Below are 21,666 nucleotides of genomic sequence, written 5' to 3' on the forward strand. Positions count from 1 at the left end.
CATGCCTCCCCAACCCCAGGTCAGGCAACTAGGGGGATTAAAGCCTGACCAAAAGACAAAGCTTCACTCCCCAAACAAGCTGCTGAGGCACATGAGCCCCCCATGAAAACAAGGCTCGTGAGCACAGGGCCCCATGAGCAGAGGGTCTCCCATGAGAACAGAGGCCCATGGGCAGGACTCCCCATGAGCACAGGACCCCCATGGGCACAGGGGGAATGGAGGGTGAATGGAGGGAAGGGGGAGGGGAAGGGGACTGGGTGGGATGAAGGTGGGAGCTGATGGGCCTAAGTGGAGGGGGCAGAGAAGCAGGTGGCGGCTGGGCAGGAGTGATTGACCTCAGCCTATCCCAGAACTCCTGCAGACACAGTGAGACAAGGCCCCAGAGAGGTGTGGAGACCTCAACCCACTGGCAACCCCGAAGACCTGTCTGGTCTGGGGGACTCAGCAGGCATGGGGGGGCACAGTGACAGGGCTAGTTGCCCCATGGACATCCCAGGGAGAAGACTGGGAGGGGGGCGGGAAACAGCCAGCCTGGCTCCTGGTGCCCTGGGTAGGTGCGCTCCTGCCCCAAGAATCCACGCCCACCCACTGTGGGGCCACCACCAGGGCAGGCCCAGGGCCACTAAGCACTAGGAGGGCCAGACACCTGAGGAAAGGTCTGGCCACGAGCGGTCCGTCCTGCTCAGACATTCCTCCTAAAACATTCCTTGTATTTTCAAGATTTAAAGCAATCTTCTAGTTCCTCCTTTTCACAGAAAACGAAGATTCTGAATGTGGTTTAATTATGAATAATTCATAAAATTAAATACATTCACTAAAAAATAAACTACAAAATAAAAAAAGGAAAAGTAGATATTTATTGAGAGGGAAAGGAGAACCACCTCCCACATTAGAGCTCTGGTGTTGAATATTCAGTGCGATTTGATATATTTTAATTGCTGTTACTCTGTAACACCCTTACCTTTGAAAATTCTTTGGGTGTGCTTCCCTGTTCTACCTAAATTAGCTGATAAATCACACAAACCAATAACCAAGGGCCTTGGTTGTTGCAGGAGTGAAGCCTTTAAAAATGGTTTCATTCTTCTGATATTGTTTTCGTGTGTGATACTTTTACTAAGAAAGAAAGTCATTATGCGTGTGCCTTGCACATTTATGTAAAATACAGTTGACATTGCTGGTCTTATTCGTCCTTATTGAAAAGGAGAAAAGAGATTATTGTAGCTTCGGCTCACTTTGAGAGTATCTGTCCACTTTTTCTCAAAATACTTCCTCATACTGTGGCCAGCTCTGCCTGTATCAGAATCGTCTTGATTAAATGCTTCACAGTTGTCAAAAACAAGCCTGACATCGACAGCAAAGGCTTCCAGGTTTGGATACCTGAAAGAAAACACATGATTTAGAGGTTATTTTGTAGGGTGGCTTTGTTTTGTAAACAAATGAAATGATAATAAAAGGTAGAATAAAAAGTAAAACAGAAAAGGTAAGAGAAAAAAAGATAATTGCATTTAAGCAGAAATAAAACACCTTATATCCTCTTACAAATGGAACATTTTAAAACTTCCATGTGTTCTGGACTTTAAAGGATATAGACAGGTTAAATGGAAAAACAGATTTCTCAGAAGACCAAGATATATTTCAACTAACTAGCATTTCTCCCCCCATCCAATTTTCAGTTTGACTTGAACCACAATTCCATCCCAGGACTCATCCCACTTGACTAGTTTAACTTTTCTGACCAATTGTAGCACTTGTAGTACCCTATGACCCACATTCAAAACAACTTAGTTTCATTAGAAATAATGTCAATGCCTCCTATGCACGATACACATTACAGCTGCCCTGGAGCCTTCACATACATCCCAGGACAGGCCACTCTGTGTTAAATCTTCCCCATATCCTCTTTCTCTTCTCTTTTCAACAGTGCTCTTTTCTCAAGCAATGGATTATGATGATCCCAACAACAAAACAGCACGTTATCCCTTCACAGAGAAACACTACGAGGATCTGCCCTTCCATTGGAAGCACTGTGGCATCTGTGTTTTGGTGCGATAAACCTGATTCTCTTTCTCTGTAAGAGCACAGAGAAGACAGAATGGTGAATGCACCTGCCTAAGCTTTTTGGTAAAAAAGGACTGCCTTGTTTCAATCCAACTCAAGCATTTCAAGTCAATACATTTTGAAGGAGGGCTCTTGGATATCCTAATTTAAATTAATTCTAATATATGACGTATGATAAGCTGAACACTAATCTACCTTTTAAAATACCTATGAAGTACACACTGGAGCTCTGAGACCTGGTAAAAGTGGAACTGTTTCTTTCATCAAATGCCTTGTATATAGTCTTTTTCACTCTCTCATTATGATATATGCAATAATAAGAGAATTAAGTCAGTACTAATGTAACCTCACCCATTTTCCTATTCTTCTGGGAATTATTATTTTTATTCAGGTGACATTCACATAACATAAAATTGGTCATTTTAAGGTAGCTAATTCAGTGGCACTTAGTATATTACACACATTCTACTACCACCACCTCTATTTAGTTTCAAAACATTGTCATTACCCTAAAGTGAAACCTCATACCCAACCAATTAAACAGTTACTCTCCATTCCTCCCTATCCCAGTCCCCAGAAACAACTAATCTGTTTTTCTGTCTCTATGGATTTACCTATTCTGGGGATTTCATAAAAATAGAATCATACAATGTATGAGAATAGCTTTTATAAAATATTTTAATGTTACTTTGAGAAATATTTCTCTCTTTATAGACTCTTCCTTACTACAAGAAAAGGTTAATGATTAATGTCAGGAAGACTGGAATCCAGGAAGGAATTCTCGGTGAGATTCTAGGTGCAGTGAGTGTGGTGCTCACATCTCTGCCATCCCTTCACAGGACAGGGCAGCTGACAGAACCCAGACTCATTAAACTAGGCACCTCCGCCCCTCTGTTCTATAAATTTCTGATTTAAATATTTGAAATATTGTTGTGAGTTTTGTTTCCAGCTCATTAGTTTGGGCTTAATCGAACAACTTGAAGTTAGAGGAGCTTGAATCCACTGAATTTTGCCTCAGACATGGCTGGCGTCATGAACGGGATCATACAGAACTGCTCCCCTCCACCTGCCTCCCTCTGCTATGTTTCTCCTCCATTCACCAGGACTCGTTCTCAAAAGGGAGCTCCAATTTTTGGTAATGTCTAAGCTCTGTTTTAATGTTTGAACCTGTGTGTTTTGGGGATTTTGAGGCTGGAGTTCATCCTCCACCCAGGGACTGGAGAATCGCAGAAGATAAAGTCGAGTTAATTTAAACACTGGTAAAGTCTTCCTGTGTAAGTCTGTATGCTACCCACCTAAACATCTGAGCAAAAGAACTAGTTCCTATCTAGACACCAGCTTCTGCTGTTTGGTTCATATTAGAACCAATATTTTAACAGTCTTAAATGTTTTCTGAATTTTAATTTTTTAAAAGGTAAATAGAATATTTTGAAAGACTGGCATTTCGGCCTACAAACAAATAAATTAGTCATTTTGTCAACTTCTTAAATCCTTTGATACATATAAGAATGTTGGTCACTAATGAGTTAAGTTCTAATCAACACTTCTAAATTGAATATAAATTATCGAACACGGTCATTTTCTCCCAAGGAATATCCAGGAGGGATCAATTAATACACTGTTAAATAATGCTTTTAAAAAACACAGTAAGAATGTAATCAAAATATATTTTATGGTTCTTTTTCATGTAAAGTTCCTTTTTTCTCCAGAATTACTGGTGAATTTGCCTGCAGTTATGGGCACAAGCTACATTAACCAAAAGCAGTATACAGGAATAAAGGGAGCGGGGAGAATGGAGTAGAGGGCCCATGCAGCTCCATGGCTCCTGGCCATTCTCACGTGAAATGCTTTATGTGGGTTTGTTCTGTAAACAAACAGCCTCATTCCTTCCTGTGGTTCCACAGGAGTCCAGTATCCAGAACCAACTAAAGCCCACTGACAGTGGTCACTCCCTGGCAGGAGTCTGAAGTCGTTTTAACAAAAATCATTAACTGTGACCAGGAAGCCACTTTACCCTTCGATAGGATCACAAAGACCATATGGTAGAGAGGAGCAAATAATTTTCTTCTACTTTTAACACAGGCCTTTTTTGTAATCTATGATTCATTGTAAAGCTTTCATTACTTAAAATTAACAATGATCCATCTTATAATAATCTGAAAATATTATGAAATCAATTTTTGTTAAATGCACATGAAATGGTATTGATATCCCAATGATGCACAATATAAGCTCCAGCTTACATGTCACTTAGTCACTTTGGGAGGCTTCCCTGATACTTTTCCTTAACTCCCAGGCTAGGTTTGGTGGCCTTCCAAAGTCAAAACAGCTTTATTACACTATTTCTAATTACTGATATAATTTTAATTGACTGGTCTTCCGTATCATACTACCTTAACCACACATATATATCCTGTCTCTAAAGACAGGGCTTGTAATTGATGTATTCTTGGCTCACTATAAGAGTACTGAGCACATAACATTCAATAACACTGAACAGAAATGATGTACTTACTGTCCACTAATTAATTTCTCTCTAATTGTGGAAAAATCCATAGGCTTCTTAATAACTTTGGTATAACCAGGAACAAAGTTCAAGTTTACAGGAAGACGAAAAGGCCATGCATCCTCATGATTTTCTATTTCGGTAAGGATCATACTAGAGAAAATAATATTTGAAATCAATATCCATGCTTTAGAGTTATCTATCTTTAGTAAAAGTTTAGCTTTTATTCTCTTTCAAGTAAACACAATGCAAATTAATTCATAAAAAAAGACGAATGAATACATTTACTTATAGTACAGAGTTGACATTATATAGGAAAATTCTTATTTACGCAAACTGTCAAAAAGTCACCTTTAATATATAGTGGAAGGTTTCTAAACAGATACAGTGGGATGTTATGAACATATAGGACAGGGGAAGAGAAATAATACCTGCACAGGTCCTTACAGTCATCTCGTTTTGCTTTCTTAACACAAGTAAAACTTGGTTCTGACGAGTTACCAGAAGTGTTTTCCTCCCTTTTTCTTTTTCTCTGCTCTTTGCTGAGATGAGTTTCTATTTCATTAAGGTTCTTACTAGAGAAAATAATGTTTGAAATCAATATCCATGCTTTAGGGTTATCTATAGCTTTCATTCTCTTCCAATGCAAATTAATTCATAAAAACACATGAAAGAATACATTTACTTATAGTACAGAGTTGACATTACATAGGAAAATTCCTATTTACACAAACGGTCCCAAAGTCACCTTTAGTATGGTGGAAGGTTTCTAAACAAATACAAGGGCATGTTATGAACATACAGGACAGGGGAACAGAAATAATACCCGCAAAGAGTCAGGTCCTTAGAGTGTTCTCGTTTCGTTGTCTTAACGGAACTAAAAGTTGGTAGTTTGGCCCAGTCACAGGTGTTTTCCTCTGTTTTCTTTTTTCTCAATGCTTCGCTGAGGGGGGTATGCATATCAGTGAGGATCATCCTAGAGAAAATAATGTTTCAAATCAACATCCATGCTTCAGAGTTATCCATCTTTAGTTAAAAGTTTAGCTTTCATTCTCTTTCAAGTAAAGACAATGCAAATTAATTCATAAAGAAGATAAAAGACTACATTTACTTATAGTACAGAGTTGACATTACATAGGAAAATTTCCACTCACAAAAACTGTCAAAAAGTCACCTGTAATATGGTGGAAGTTTTCTAAACAAATACAATGGGAGATGTTATGAACACATAGGACAGGGGAACAGAAATAATACCGGGAAAAAGTCATGTCCTGGTAGAGGTCCGGGTTCTCTATCAGTTCCTTAGAATAAGTAAAAGGTGGTAGTTCTTTCAAGTCACAAGTGTTTGCCTCCATTTTTCCTTTTATCAACTCTTCACAGAGGCGATTTACCATTTCAACAAAGACAAAACTAGACAACATAATGTTTCAAATCAACATCCATGCTTCAGAGTTACCCATCTTTAGAAAAAGTTTAGCTTTCATTCTCTTTCAAGTAAAGACAATGCAAATCAATTCATGGAAAGGATGAAAGAATACATTTACTTAGAGTACAGAGTTGACATTACATAAGAAAATTCTTATTTACGCAAACTGTCAAAAAGTCACCTTTAATATATAGTGGAAGGTTTCTAAACAAATACAATGGGATGTTATGAACATACAGGACAGGGGAACAGAAATAATACCGGCAATTAGTCAGGTACAGAGACTCCTTTTGTTTCGGTTCCTTAACAGAGATACAACTGGGTTGTTTTGACAAGCGACCTAAATCATTTTCCTCCATTGTTCCTTTTCTCTGCTCTTTGCTTAGATGAGTTTCCATTTCATTAAGGTTCGTACTAGAGAAAATAATGTTTGAAATCAATATCCATGCTTTAGAGTTATCTATTTTAGTAAAAGTTTAGCTTTCATTCTCTTCCAAGTAAAGACAATGCAAATTAATTCATAAAAACACATGAAAGAATACATTTACTTATAGTACAGAGTTGACATTACATAGGAAAATTCCTATTTACACAAACGGTCAAAAGGTCACCTGTAGAACGGTGGACCTTTCTAAATAAATACAATGGGATGTTATGAACATATAGGACAGGGGAACAGAAATAATACCGGCAAAAAGTCACGTACTCAGCCTCCTCTCTTTTCGGTGTCTTAACGGAACCACAAGTTGGTAGTTTGGACAAGTCATAAGTGTTTTTCTCTGTTTTTCCTTTTCTCAACTCTTCACTGAGGCGAGTTACCATGTCGGCAAGGATCGTCCTAGAGAAAATAATGTTTCAAATCAACATCCATGCTTCAGAGTTATCCATCTTTAGTAAAAGTTTAGCTTTCATTGTCTTTCAAGTAAAGACAATGCAAATCAATTCATAAAAAAGATGAAAGAGAGGTGGGGCGGAAGATGGCGGCGTGAGTAGAGCAGCGGAAATCTCCTCCCAAAACAACATATATCTATGAAAATATAACAAAGACAACCCTTCCTAGAATAAAGACCAGAGGACACAGGACAATATCCAGACCACATCCACCCTGAGAGAACCCAGCGCCTCGCGAAGGGGGTAAGATACAAGCCCCGGCCCCGCGGGAGCCGAGCGCCCCTCCCCCCAGCTCCCGGCGGGAGAAGAACAGGCAGAGCGGGAGGGAGACGGAGCCCAGGGCTGCCGAACACCCAGCACCAGCCATCCGGGCCAGAGTGCAGGGCCCTCGATACTGGGAAAACAGGGCAGCAAGAACAGTGAGCAGGCACTGGAGGCTGGGCGACAGAGGACATAAGAAAAGCGCGCGACCATTTTTTTTTTTTTTGCTTTTTTGCTGCTTTGTTGTGGCGAGCGCTTTTTGGAAGTCTTAAAGGGACAGGGACCCCAATATTAGGGAAACAGGGCAGAAAGACCGGTGAGCAGAGGCCTGAGGCTGGCACCGGAGAATAAAGAAAAACGAACAACCACCTTTTTTTTTTTTTAATTAAAAAAAAATTTTTTTTTTTTTAATTAAAAAAATTTTTTTTCTTGTTTTTTTTGTGGTCGTTGTTTTGTTTTGGCGGGTGCTTTTTGGAAGTCTTAAAGGGGCAGGGCGGGCCACTTAATCCAGAGGTAGGGAATCCGGGATCTCTGGGCACCCTAACCCCTGGGCTGCAGGGAGCAGGGAGGCCCCTTACGGAGATAAATAGCCCCCCAGCAGCTCCTGCTCCAACGCGACTCCACCATTTTGGAGTAGCTGCCCGAGCCAGGCCACGCCCACAGCAACAGCGGAGATTAACTCCATAGCATCCGGGCAGGAAGCAGAAACCCTGTCTGCGCGCAGCTGCGCAGCACAAGCCACTAGAGGCCGCTGTTCTCCCAGGAGAGGAGGGCCACAAACCAACAAGAAGGGAAGTCCTTCCAGCCGTCACTCGTCCCAGCTCTGCAGACTATTCCTATCACCATGAAAAGGCAAAGCTACAGGCAGACAAAAATCACAGAGACAACACCAGAGAAGGAGACAGACCTAACCAGTCTTCCTGACAAAGAATTCAAAATAAGAATCATAAACATGCTGACAGAGATGCAGAGAAATACGCAAGAAAAATGGGATGAAGTCCGGAAAGAGATCACAGATGCCAGAAAGGAGATCACAGAAATGAAACAAACTCTGGAAGGGTTTATAAGCAGAATGGATAGAATGCAAGAGGCCATTGATGGAATTGAAATCAGAGAACAGGAATGCATGGAAGCTGACATAGAGAGAGACAAAAGGATCTCCAGGAATGAAACAATATTAAGAGAACTGTGTGACCAATCTAAAAGGAGCAATATCCGTATTATAGGGGTCCCAGAAGAAGAAGAGAGAGGCAAAGAGATGGAAAGTATCTTAGAAGAAATAATTGCTGAAAACTTCCCCACACTGGGGGAGGAAGTAATCAAACAGACCACGGAAATACACAGAACCCCCAACAGAAAGGATTCAAGAAGGGCAACACCAAGACACATAATAATTAAAATGGCAAAGATCAAGGACAAGGAAAGAGTGTTAAAGGCAGCTAGAGAGAAAAAGGTCACCTATAAAGGGAAACCCATCAGGCTAACGTCAGATTTCTCAACAGAAACCCTACAGGCCAGAAGAGAATGGCATGATATATTTAATACAATGAAACAGAAGGGCCTTGAACCAAGGATACTGTATCCAGCACGACTATCATTCAAATATGACGGTGGGATTAAACAATTCCCAGACAAACAAAAGCTGAGGGAATTTGCTTTCCACAAACCACCTCTACAGAACATCTTACAGGGACTGCTCTAGATGGGAGCACTCCTAGAAAGAGCACAGCACAAAACACCCAACATATGAAGAATCGAGGAGGAGGAACAAGAAGGGAGAGAAGAAAAGAATCTCCAGACAGTGTATATAACAGCTCAATAAGCGAGCTAAGTTAGGCAGTAAGATACTAAAGAGACTAACCTTGAACCTTTGGTAACCACGAATTTAAAGCCTGCAATGGCAATAAGTACATATCTTTCAATAGTCACCCTAAATGTTAATGGGTTGAATGCACCAATCAAAAGACACAGAGTAACAGAATGGATAAAAAAGCAAGACCCATCTATCTGCTGCTTACAAGAAACTCACCTCAAACCCAAAGACATGTACAGACTAAAAGTCAAGGGATGGAAAAACATATTTCAAGCAAACAACAGTGAGAAGAAAGCAGGGGTTGCAGTACTAATATCAGACAAAATAGACTTCAAAACAAAGAAAGTAACAAGAGATAAAGAAGGACACTACATAATGATAAAGGGCTCAGTCAAACAAGAGGATATAACCATTCTAAATATATATGCACCCAACACAGGAGCACCAGCATATGTGAAACAAATACTAACAGAACTAAAGGGGGATATAGACTGCAATGCATTCATTCTAGGAGACTTCAACACACCACTCACCCCAAAGGATAGATCCACTGGGCAGAAAATAAGTAAGGACACGGAAGCACTGAACAACACAGTAGAGCAGATGGACCTAATAGACATCTATAGAACTCTACATCCAAAAGCAGCGGGATATACATTCTTCTCAAGTGCACATGGAACATTCTCCAGAATAGACCACATACTAGGCCACAAAAAGAGCCTCAGAAAATTCCAAAAGATTGAAATCCTACCAACCAACTTTTCAGACCACAAAGGCATAAAACTAGAAATAAACTGTACAAAGAAAGCAAAGAGGCTCACGAACACATGGAGGCTTAACAACACGCTCCTAAATAATCAATGGATCAATGACCAAATCAAAATGGAGATCCAGCAATATATGGAAACAAATGACAACAACAACACTAAGCCCCAACTTCTGTGGGACACAGCAAAAGCAGTCTTAAGAGGAAAGTATATAGCAATCCAAGCATATTTAAAAAAGGAAGAGCAATCCCAAATGAATGGTCTAATGTCACAATTATCGAAATTGGAAAAAGAAGAACAGATGAGGCCTAAGGTCAGCAGAAGGAGGGACATAATAAAGATCAGAGAAGAAATAAATAAAATTGAGAAGAATAAAAAAATAGCAAAAATCAATGAAACCAAGAGCTGGTTCTTCGAGAAAATAAACAAAATAGATAAGCCTCTAGCCAGACTTATTAAGAAGAAAAGAGAGTCAACACAAATCAACAGTATCAGAAACGAGAAAGGAAAAATCACGACGGACCCCACGGAAATGCAAAGAATTATTGGAGAATACTATGAAAACCTATATGCTAACAAGCTGGGAAACCTAGGAGAAATGGACAACTTCCTAGAAAAATATAACCTTCCAAGATTGACCCAGGAAGAAACAGAAAATCTAAACAGACCAATTACCAGCAATGAAATTGAAGAGGTAATCAAAAAACTACCAAAGAACAAAACCCCCGGGCCAGATGGATTTACCTCGGAATTTTATCAGACATACAGGGAAGACATAATACCCATTCTCCTTAAAGTTTTCCAAAAAATAGAGGAGGAGGGGATACTCCCAAACTCATTCTATGAAGCTAACATCACCCTAATACCAAAACCAGGCAAAGACCCCACCAAAAAAGAAAACTACAGACCAATATCCCTGATGAACGTAGATGCAAAAATACTCAACAAAATATTAGCAAACCGAATTCAAAAATACATCAAAAGGATCATACACCATGACCAAGTGGGATTCATTCCAGGGATGCAAGGATGGTACAACATTCGAAAGTCCATCAACATCATCCACCACATCAACAAAAAGAAAGACAAAAACCACATGATCATCTCCATAGATGCTGAAAAAGCATTTGACAAAGTTCAACATCCATTCATGTTAAAAACTCTCAGCAAAATGGGAATAGAGGGCAACTACCTCAACATAATAAAGGCCATCTATGATAAACCCACAGCCAACATTATATTGAACAGCGAGAAGCTGAAAGCATTTCCTCTGAGATCGGGAACTAGACAGGGATGCCCACTCTCTCCACTGTTATTTAACATAATACTGGAGGTCCTAGCCACGGCAATCAGACAAAATAAAGAAATACAAGGAATCCAGATAGGTAAAGAAGAAGTTAAACTGTCACTATTTGCAGATGACATGATACTGTACATAAAAAACCCTAAAGACTCCACCCCAAAACTACTAGAACTGATATCGGAATACAGCAAAGTTGCAGGATACAAAATCAACACACAGAAATCTGTGGCTTTCCTATATACTAACAATGAACCAACAGAGAGAGAAATCAGGAAAACAACTCCATTCACAATTGCATCAAAAAAAATAAAATACCTAGGAATAAACCTAACCAAAGAAGTGAAAGACTTATACTCTGAAAACTACAAGTCACTCTTAAGAGAAATTAAAGGGGACACTAACAGATGGAAACTCATCCCATGCTCGTGGCTAGGAAGAATTAATATCGTTAAAATGGCCATCCTGCCCAAAGCAATATACAGATTTGATGCAATCCCTATGAAACTACCAGCAACATTCTTCAATGAACTGGAACAAATAATTCAAAAATTCATATGGAAACACCAAAGACCCCGAATAGCCAAAGCAATCCTGAGAAAGAAGAATAAAGTAGGGGGGATCTCACTCCCCAACTTCAAGCTCTACTATAAAGCCATAGTAATCAAGACAATTTGGTACTGGCACAAGAGCAGAGCCACAGACCAATGGAACAGACTAGAGAATCCAGACATTAACCCAGACATATATGGTCAATTAATATTTGATAAAGGAGCCATGGACATACAATGGCGAAATGACAGTCTCTTCAACAGGTGGTGCTGGCAAAACTGGACAGCTACATGTAGGAGAATGAAACTGGACCATTGTCTAACCCCATATACAAAAGTAAACTCAAAATGGATCAAAGACCTGAATGTAAGCCATGAAACCATTAAAATCCTGGAAGAAAACATAGGCGAAAACCTCTTAGACATAAACATGAGTGACCTCTTCTTGAACATATCTCCCCGGGCAAGGAAAACAACAGCAAAAATGAGTAAGTGGGACTATATTAAGCTGAAAAGCTTCTGTACAGCAAAAGACACCATCAATAGAACAAGAAGGATCCCTACAGTATGGGAGAATATATTTGAAAATGACACATCCGATAAAGGCTTGACATCCAGAATATATAAGGAGCTCACACGCCTCAACAAACAAAAAACAAATAACCCAATTAAAAAATGGGCAGAGGAACTGAACAGACAGTTCTCCAAAAAAGAAATACAGATGGCCAACAGACACATGAAAAGATGCTCCACATCGCTAATTATCAGAGAAATGCAAATTAAAACTACAATGAGGTATCACCTCACACCAGTAAGGATGGCTGCCATCCAAAAGACAAACAACAACAAATGTTGGCGAGGCTGTGGAGAAAGGGGAACCCTCCTACACTGCTGGTGGGAATGTAAGTTAGTTCAACCATTGTGGAAAGCAGTATGGAGGTACATCAAAATGCTCAAAACAGACTTACCATTTGACCCAGGAATTGCACTCCTAGGAATTTACCCTAAGAATGCAGCAATCAAGTTTGAGAAAGACAGATGCACCCCTATGTTTATTGCAGCACTATTTACAATAGCCAAGAATTGGAAGCAACCTAAATGTCCATCAATGGATGAATGGATAAAGAAGATGTGGTACATATACACAATGGAATACTACTCAGCTATAAGAAAAGGGCAAATCCAATCATTTGCAGCAACATGGATGGAGCTGGAGGGTATTATGCTCAGTGAAACAAGCCAAGCGGAGAAAGAGAAATACCAAATGATTTCACTTATCTGTGGAATATAAGAACAAAGGAAAAACTGAAGGAACAAAACAGCAGCAGAATCACAGAACTCAAGAATGGACTAACAGGTACCAAAGGGAAAGGGACTGGGGAGGATGGGTGGGTAGGGAGGGATAAGGGGGGGAGAAGTAGGGGGGTATTAAGATTAACATGCATGGGGGGGTAGGAGAAAAGGGAGGGCTGTACAACACAGAGAAGGCAAGTAGTGATTCTACAACATTTTGCTATGCTGATGGACACTGACTGTAAAGGGGTTTATAGGGGAGACCTGGTATAGGGGAGAGCCTAGTAAACATAATATTCGTCATGTAAGTGTAGATTAGTGATAGCAAAAAAAAAAAAAAAAAAAGGGCAGTTCCTGTGTGGTAACCTCCAACGAGTTCTACACAAGGGTATAAAGGGCATATAAAAGTGTAGGCAAAGGGTCTGTTTGTGTTTATACAGAGGATCAAAGCCTAATTGGGCTACCCCGAAAATGAACTAAGATATGATATGAAAAAGAACTTCCAACATCTGCACCCTCTGGAAGACTCATGCCAGAAGATGATCATCAAAAAACCCCAACAAAGATCCACGCACTGCTACAGCTGTAGATGCACTCATCCCACCAGTTCCTGGACCTGCCATGGGAATGAGGAAGGAGATATCTAAGCTGGCCTGTGCATACAGTAAAACAACAAAATTGGACTGGATCTATACTGTTTGAACTCAACCAAGAATTTGGAGAAGTGCAAATTGTAGCGCTCCAAAGTCTTACAACTACAAACTGTTTATTGTTAAAAGAACATATGGCATGTGAACAGTCCCCAGGAATGGGTTGTTTTAATTTGTCTGATTTCTCTCAGACTGTTCAAGTTCATTTGGACAATATCCACCATATCATAGATAAGTTTTCACAAATGCCTAAGGTGCCTAACTGGTTTTCTTGGTTTCACTGCAGATGGCTGGTAATTACAGATATGCTTTGGTTATGTAACTATACTCCTATTATGTTAATGTGTGTGTGCAATTTAAGTAGTAGCTTAAAACATATACATGCTGAAGTTACTCTACAAGAAGATATATCAAAGAAATAATCAATCTTCCCATGTTTTCTTCCGCCTGCTACTTCTATAGCTTTTCTTCTTCCTTCCTAATTACAACCCTTAAATAGAATTCGTGCCTCATATCAAATTTACCGAGTATCATAATTCTTCCAAGTGGTAAAGATACCTCAAGACAAATGCTGGGCATAGAAGCCACAGGGCATAAATATGCAAAGAAGTAACAAGCTAACTTTTTCAAACAATAAGGCTTCTCTCTCACTTACCAACTTCACATTTCCCTGTATGGCCCCGGAAGATGACTGGTTAGCCAGAGACGGGTAAGATTCCTCAAGGGAGGAACAACCTAAGACAGGCACAGTCGCAGGGGGGCCATCAGGTGAGAAATTGGGGATCAACAGAGGTGAGGCTTAGAACCTCACCCCCCCGTTCTGAGAGAAATCTTCTGCATACGTGGATGTTTTATTGCCCTGGTCTAGCTTGGATTAACACATAGTCTACAGGCACACACCTGATCATCTACATGTGCTCTCTTACAACACTAAACTATGTTTTCTACCTTTATCTTGTATCTACCTACCACTTCAGCATTTTATTAAAAATAATAATAATAAAGAGAGAAATGTGGTATCCACATATAAATCAAGTATAAAAACCAAATCAGTATTCATATTTGAACTGACTGTTTATAGTTCATAATGTATGAGCAAAACCGAAAGTTTCTGTGATGACTGCCCTTGTACTGTTCACTATGTAACTTATTCATTATGTAAGAATTTGTTCTACATGTAAAAACTTGTTTGTTATGCCTCAGAAGATTGGAGACTGACAAAAATTAGGCTTGGGGTGGAATAATGATTGTGCATTGAGCATTGACTCCCCTATACAGAATTTTATTGTCGTTAACAACCATTTGATCAATAAATAAGAGAGATGCCCTCACAAAAAAAAAAAAAAAAAAAAGGACAGACTTCCAATGGTAAAATAAATTAGTAACCGGGATGTAATGTATAGCATAAGGAATATAGTCAAGATATTGTAACAGCCTGGTAGGGTGATAGCTGGAACCTAGAATTATGTATATAAATGTTCTACCACTGTGTTGTACACTTGAAACTCATGTAATGTAATACTGTGTGTCAACTACCCTTCAATAAAAAATAATTATTAAAAAAAAAAAAAAAAAAAAAGATGAAAGAATACATTTACTTATAGTACAGAGTTGACATTACATAGGAAAATCCTATTTACACAAACGGTCAAAGTCACCTGTAGTATGGTGGAACCTTTCTAAACAAATACAATGAGATGTTATGAACATATAGGACAGGGGAACAGAAATAAAACCGGCAAAAAGTCACGTACTCAGCCTCCTCTCTTTTCGGTGTCTTAACGGAACCACAAGTTGGTAGTTTGGACAAGTCATAAGTGTTCTTCTCCGTTTTTCCTTTTCTCAACTCTTCGCTGAGGCGAGTTACCATGTCGGCAAGGATCGTCCTAGAGAAAACAATGTTTCAAATCAACATCCATGCTTCAGAGTTATCCATCTTTAGTAAAAGTTTAGCTTTCATTGTCTTTCAAGTAAAGACAATGCAAATCAATTCATAAAAAAGATGAAAGAATACATTTACTTATAGTACAGAGTTGACATTACATAGGAAAATTCCTATTTACACAAACGGTCAAAAAGTCACCTGTAGTATGGTGGAACCTTTCTAAACAAATACAATGGGATGTTATGAACATACAGGACAGGGGAACAGAAATAATACCGGCAAAAAGTCACGTACTCAGGCTCCTCTCTTTTCGGTGTCTTAACGGAACCACAAGTTGGTAGTTTGGACAAGTCATAAGTGTTCTTCTCCGTTTTTCCTTTTCTCAACTCTTCGCTGAGGCGAGTTACCATGTCGGCAAGAATCGTCCTAGAGAAAATAATGTTTCAAATCAACATCCATGCTTCACAGTTATCCATCTTTAGTAAAAGTTTAGCTTTCATTGTCTTTCAAGTAAAGACAATGCAAATCAATTCATAAAAAAGATGAAAGAATACATTTACTTATAGTACAGAGTTGACATTACATAGGAAAATTCCTATTTACACAAACGGTCAAAAAGTCACCTGTAGTATGGTGGAACCTTTCTAAACAAATACAATGGGATGTTATGAACATACAGGACAGGGGAACAGAAATAATACCGGCAAAAAGTCATGTACTCAGCCTCCTCTCATTTTGGTTCCTTAACAGAGGTACAACTGGGTTGTTTTGACAAGTGACCCGAATCGTTTTCCTCCGTTGTTCCTTTTCTCTGCTCTTTGCTTAGATGTGGTTCATATACCAATACCAATAAAACGGGATACTCCTATTTACTGATGTCTGCCACTTCATGCACTACTTAAAGCCATAAAAGCTGTACCATTGGCCATAAGGGCATCTAAAAGGCACAGTATGAAAATAAGATAAGCACTACCAGTAGCTTAGAGTTTGATCATCTCATTTTATTTCAAACTTCAAAAATCAAAGTTGTAACGTCTAATCAATTCTTTTTAGTATCCCCAAAGGGATATTTCTAATATCACTTCTAAAATTTACCTATAAAACACGAATCTATTTCATATTCTCATCAACCTAACTGAAAATTCCCATTGTATTCAATGGCAGTTTTGCATCAGGAAAGATGGGAGAATATGGGTCACAATTGTACCTGATTTGTACAGTTATCCAACTTTCATTTTAACATCAGTAACACAAATTTTCAGACAGCGGCCTTCAATAAGGCTTACACAATTCAATTAAAAATCTTGGGGACAGATCATACTTATAGACAGACAAGCAGATGTATGCAATGCACTGTGACGTAAAGCCATGCAGCAGTATGTAATATGACAGCAGCCAGTGCTACACTTTATGCATTGCTATGACAACCATATCACAACCAAATCACAATGCGGTGTTAGATGTACAAAAATAAGCATACCCATACCATATCTAGTCTATGTCTCTCCACCTTCCAGTAGAAAGAGTTGGCACAACATTATAAAACAGAAATCACATAGTCATGAAACCAATTTTTAACCACCCAAAAGACACCAATACGAAAGCAAGGCAATAACTGTAAGATGAAGGGAAAACTTAAGGGGGAATCATAATGGAAATTTTTAAGAAAATATTTTCAAGATGCTCCCCAAATTAAGATTTAAGAAAAATCATAAAATGTACATTTCAACAATTGTTCAACTTTATGTCTACAGACCTGATGCTTCAGAACAGCTTGTTGCCTTCTGATTTCTCTCCCCTAAAAAATAAAAAGCTTTTAATATATAAATTCAGGGAAGATTTAGAACATGTTACAAGTATTGCAAGTTCCTTTTCTGAGGTTCTATAGTTGTCCATTAGGTCGAACTATATAAAATTGTAAATATGTAATCATTTTTTACTTACAAAATAGGCAATTTCATGCGGTTCTACCTAACACATAAAAACTGTATGACAATATCAAGGATCTTTATTCAGCAGCCATTTAAACTTAAAATTCAAGGACCTCATGCCACATTTCAATAGCACATTTACTGAACCGACTGACCTAGATTGTCAGAACATGTCAGATACAAATGGAACATGTATTTTTTATCATTTTAACCATAAAATATTTATTAAATAAATCTAATAAGTAGATTTGGCACAACCCTGAAATCTAACTGACTCGAACTCTCTCCACTCTGAATATAAATTGCCAAACAGTCTATAATTAACAGCATCTATATCATTTTATACACTGTAAGTGAATGAGAGTGATGAGAGGCAATGGGATCAGCTTGAGATTCTCACGCCTGCCTAGGACTCAGCGGACCATTCCAAAGGGTGGGGCTTGATGCAAGCTATTCTATGAAGGCTAATAATTTAAATATTTTTATAAAGGTAAAATCTGGGTGAAATTAATATTAAGGGAAGCCATGAAAAAGGGTCGAAATCTAAAGAACAAAGTAAGAAGGTCTATATAAAAAGGTGACAAACAGTTCCCTGTCTTTATAAACTACATAGCAAAACGCAGTCTGTAGGAAATTCTACAAATTACCCAGTTTATTCAACAAATAAATTTCAAGAAGTGAAAACACTGCAAGAAGATTAAAGGGGCCTTAAAGGATGTATCAAACATGCCCAATGTTTGGATCTTACCTAGATTTTGATTCAAACAGACAAACTGTTTAGGAAATTCTGAGAGTTAAGAATTTAAACAATGAAAATTTTGAACAATGTCTGATATTTGATATCAAGAAATTATCATTTTAAAGTATGATAATGTATTGTGATACTTTTGTAGAAAACAAGAATTCTTATCTTTTAGATTTATAGATGAAGTATGATGTCTAAAATTTGCTTCAACAAATTATGGAAGAGGAGTAGTAGATGGGAATATATGTAAAACAATATTATATTTAGAATATGATATTTAGAATATGATAATTTTTAAAGCTGATGATAGGTACATGATGTACATTATTTTGCCTACTTTTGTGATATTTCAGATTTCCCACTATAAGTCTCCTCGTGGAAACACATACACCAGCATAACGCTAGTGTACTACAGGAATAAGCCTGCTTAGTGCATAGGTAATAATCAAGAGCTGGTTGTCCTCCATCAGGAAATCAAAACAAATACACTGTTATGTGACCTTATTTAGAGTCCCAAGTAGTATGTCCAGACATAGGAAAAACATTCTTTCAAAATAACCTTTCTAAAACAATTTTTAAATTACCTTATACTTCTTTTTTGAGAGAGAATTCCTTTGGTGTGAAGGTTAAGAAAATTTTTTTAGTGTTCCTTTTTCCTTAAAAGAACCTTAAAGCAGGATTCAGCCTGAACAGCTCTGGACACTTCTGCAGCCAGAGCCAGCAGTCCTGACTGCCCTTTATGCTGTGGCACCAGGCTCGGAATGATGGCATACGACCTCACACAATGGGTGCCATGGACACAAGCACTGCTCTTGCTCCCATCACGGATGACAGTTACACCCCACAGTCCAAGCACCATGCTCTGTCTGAGGCATTTTGAATGTGTTGTTTACTTTAATCTTCATAATCATTTGACCTAGGAAGGTGGGTTTCACGGTCCCTATATTACCATTGAGGGAACCACAGGCCCACTGAGGTTAAATCATTTCCTGAGGTGCACTGGCAATAAGGAACAGCAATGTGTGATCTGAACCCAGGACTGTCTCTCTCTAAAGCCTGGGGTCTTAGCCACTACATGTACTTCACTGCTATTACAAAGACATTTTTATACTTGATACTGATCACGATATTCAGGATGAAAGCATAGTCAAGATGATGTTACGGCAGGGTTATGGAAAAAAACCAATGCACATACTCAGTGTCTACATGTCAAAAAAATATCTATACTAAACCTTTTCAGTAATTCCCATTTTAAATATTAATCCTGAGGAGAGAATTTTGGCTGAGATTTCAAATGAAGACAGTAGGAACAGCAGTTGTACTAACTGCATTTTTACACCATAAAACACTAATAAGGAATCCGGCAAAACAGTTTTATGTTCACCAGCATGGGGAGCTTTTGATTGAATTTCAAGGGTTCAATCAATTAAGCTTTTTTTAATCCAGTTATGATTTTTACATAGTTATATTTTATTCAGCTAGGAAAATACACCTGTGACAAAAAAGGAACAGATTATCTTGGTGTCCAAAATTCACCTGAAAAATGACATCATTTACATTTTTGCTTTAGGCATTTATAAATAAATACTTTCTAAGGGCGATTCATGTATTGGGCTTTTTCATAAAATGAGAAATGGATTGTTAGGAAAAGCTGAAGCTTGTATTAAAGTTTAATTCACTGAACAGTCAAATCAATTGTGGGTGAGGAAAAAAAGAAGTATTTTTCTCAATAAACTTTCCTTAGAAAAAGCAAATATAATTTATATCATTTGATTCCTATGATTTTTTTTCATTCAGAAATTATGCATAAAAAGGAGTTTATTCTTTTTTCTTAATTTCCAAGACTAAGATAGTAAATGGTTCCTGAAAATAATCTTTCTTAAGATTTAAAAGAAACAGAGAAAAAAGATGACTAAGAAGATAGAGATGGTGACAGATCAAGCCTTTTATACCATTATAATTCTCCTTTCTACAGCTACTAATTTAAATCTTTAGCAGTAACACATTCATTTCTATAAATACTATCGTGAGAGAGAAGGAAAAAAAGATTTACGGACACACATACACCAGCATAAAGCTAGTGTACTACAGGAATAAGCCTGCTTAGTGCATAGGTAATAATCAAGAGCTGGTTGTCCTCCATCAGGAAATCAAAACAAATACACTGTTACCTGTCCTTATTTAGAGTCCCAAATAGTATGTCCAGACACAGAAAAGCATCCTTTCAAAATAACCTTTCTAAAACAATTTTTAAATTACCTTATATTTCTTTTTTGAGAGAGAATTCCTTTGGTGTGAAGGTTAAGAAAATTTTTTTAGTGTTCCTTTTTCCTTAAAAGAACCTTAAAGCAGGATTCAGCCTGAACCACTCTGGGCACTTCTGCAACCAGAGCCAGCAGTCCTGACTGCCCTTTTTATGCTGTGGCACCAGGCTCGGAATGATGGCATATGATGACCTCACACAATGGGTGCCATGGACACAAGCACTGCTCTTGCTCCCATCACGGATGACAGTTACACCCCACAGTCCAAGCACCATGCTCTGTCTGAGGCATTTTGAATGTGTTGTTTACTTTAATCTTCATAATCATTTGACCTAGGAAGGTGGGTTTCACGGTCCCTATATTACCATTGAGGGAACCACAGGCCCACTGAGGTTAAATCATTTCCTGAGGTGCACTGGCAATAAGGAACAGCAATGTGTGATTTGAACCCAGGACTGTCCCTCTCTAAAACCTGCAGTCTTAGCCACTACATGTACTTCACTGCTATTACAAAGATATTTTTATACTTGATGCTGATCATGATATTCAGGATGAAAGCATAGTCAAGATGATGTTATGGCAGGGTTGTGGAAAAAAACCAATGCACATACTCAGTGTCTACATGTCAAAAAAATATCTATACTAAACCTTTTCAGTAATTCCCATTTTAAATATTAATCCTGAGGAGAGAATTTTGGCTGAGATTTCAAATGAAGTCAGTAGGAACAGCAGTTATACTAACTGCATTTTTACACCCTAAAACACTAAGAAGGAATCCGGCAAAACAGTTTTATGTTCACCAGCATGGGGAGCTTTTGATTGAATTTCAAGGGTTCAATCAATTAAGCTTTTTTTAATCCAGTTATGATTTTTACATAGTTATACTTTATTCAGCTAGGAAAATATACCTGTGACAAAAAAGGAACAGATTATCTTGGTGTCCAAAATTCACCTGAAAAATGACATCATTTACATTTTTGCTTTAGGCATTTATAAATAAATACTTTCTAAGGGCGATTCATGTATCGGGCTTTTTCATAAAATGAGAAATGGATTATTAGGAAAAGCTGAAGCTTGTATTAAAAGTTTAATTCACTGAACAGTCAAATCAATTGTGGGTGAGGAAAAAAAGAAGTATTTTTCTCAATAAACTTTCCTTAGAAAAAGCAAATATAATTTATATCATTTGATTCCTATGCTTTTTTTCATTCAGAAATTATGCATAAAAAGTTTATTCTTTTTTTTAATTTCCAAGACTAAGATAGTAAATGGTTCCTGAAAATAATCTTTCTTAAGATTTAAAAGAAACAGATAGAGAAAAAAGA

At 38.1% G+C, this 21,666-nt stretch overlaps 1 protein-coding gene across 5 annotated transcripts in view; it reads right to left on the minus strand.

Moving 5' to 3' along the window:
- Positions 1-838: 838 nt before the first annotated feature.
- LOC118920261 (nucleosome-remodeling factor subunit BPTF-like) overlaps positions 839-21,666 on the minus strand; it is a 54,545-nt gene continuing 33,717 nt past the window's right edge. The window contains exons 2-11 of one of the 5 annotated variants that reach the window (XM_057508353.1): positions 17,158-17,199; positions 15,696-15,827; positions 15,271-15,402; positions 6,679-6,828; positions 6,252-6,404; positions 5,819-5,974; positions 5,391-5,540; positions 4,996-5,139; positions 4,574-4,717; positions 839-1,377 (exon numbers count right to left, since the gene is read on the minus strand). In XM_057508353.1, the coding sequence (XP_057364336.1) occupies positions 1,191-1,377; positions 4,574-4,717; positions 4,996-5,139; positions 5,391-5,540; positions 5,819-5,974; positions 6,252-6,404; positions 6,679-6,828; positions 15,271-15,402; positions 15,696-15,811 (1,332 nt within the window). In that variant the 5' untranslated portion in view covers positions 15,812-15,827; positions 17,158-17,199 and the 3' untranslated portion in view covers positions 839-1,190. The remainder of the gene's footprint in view (positions 1,378-4,573; positions 4,718-4,995; positions 5,140-5,390; positions 5,541-5,818; positions 5,975-6,251; positions 6,405-6,678; positions 6,829-15,270; positions 15,403-15,695; positions 15,828-17,157; positions 17,200-21,666) is intronic. The other 4 variants (XM_057508352.1, XM_057508351.1, XM_057508355.1 and 1 more) reach the window with 4 other exon arrangements.

Source organism: Manis pentadactyla, chromosome 10, assembly GCF_030020395.1.
Source record: "Manis pentadactyla isolate mManPen7 chromosome 10, mManPen7.hap1, whole genome shotgun sequence".
Classification (NCBI taxonomy): Eukaryota; Metazoa; Chordata; class Mammalia; order Pholidota; family Manidae; genus Manis; species Manis pentadactyla.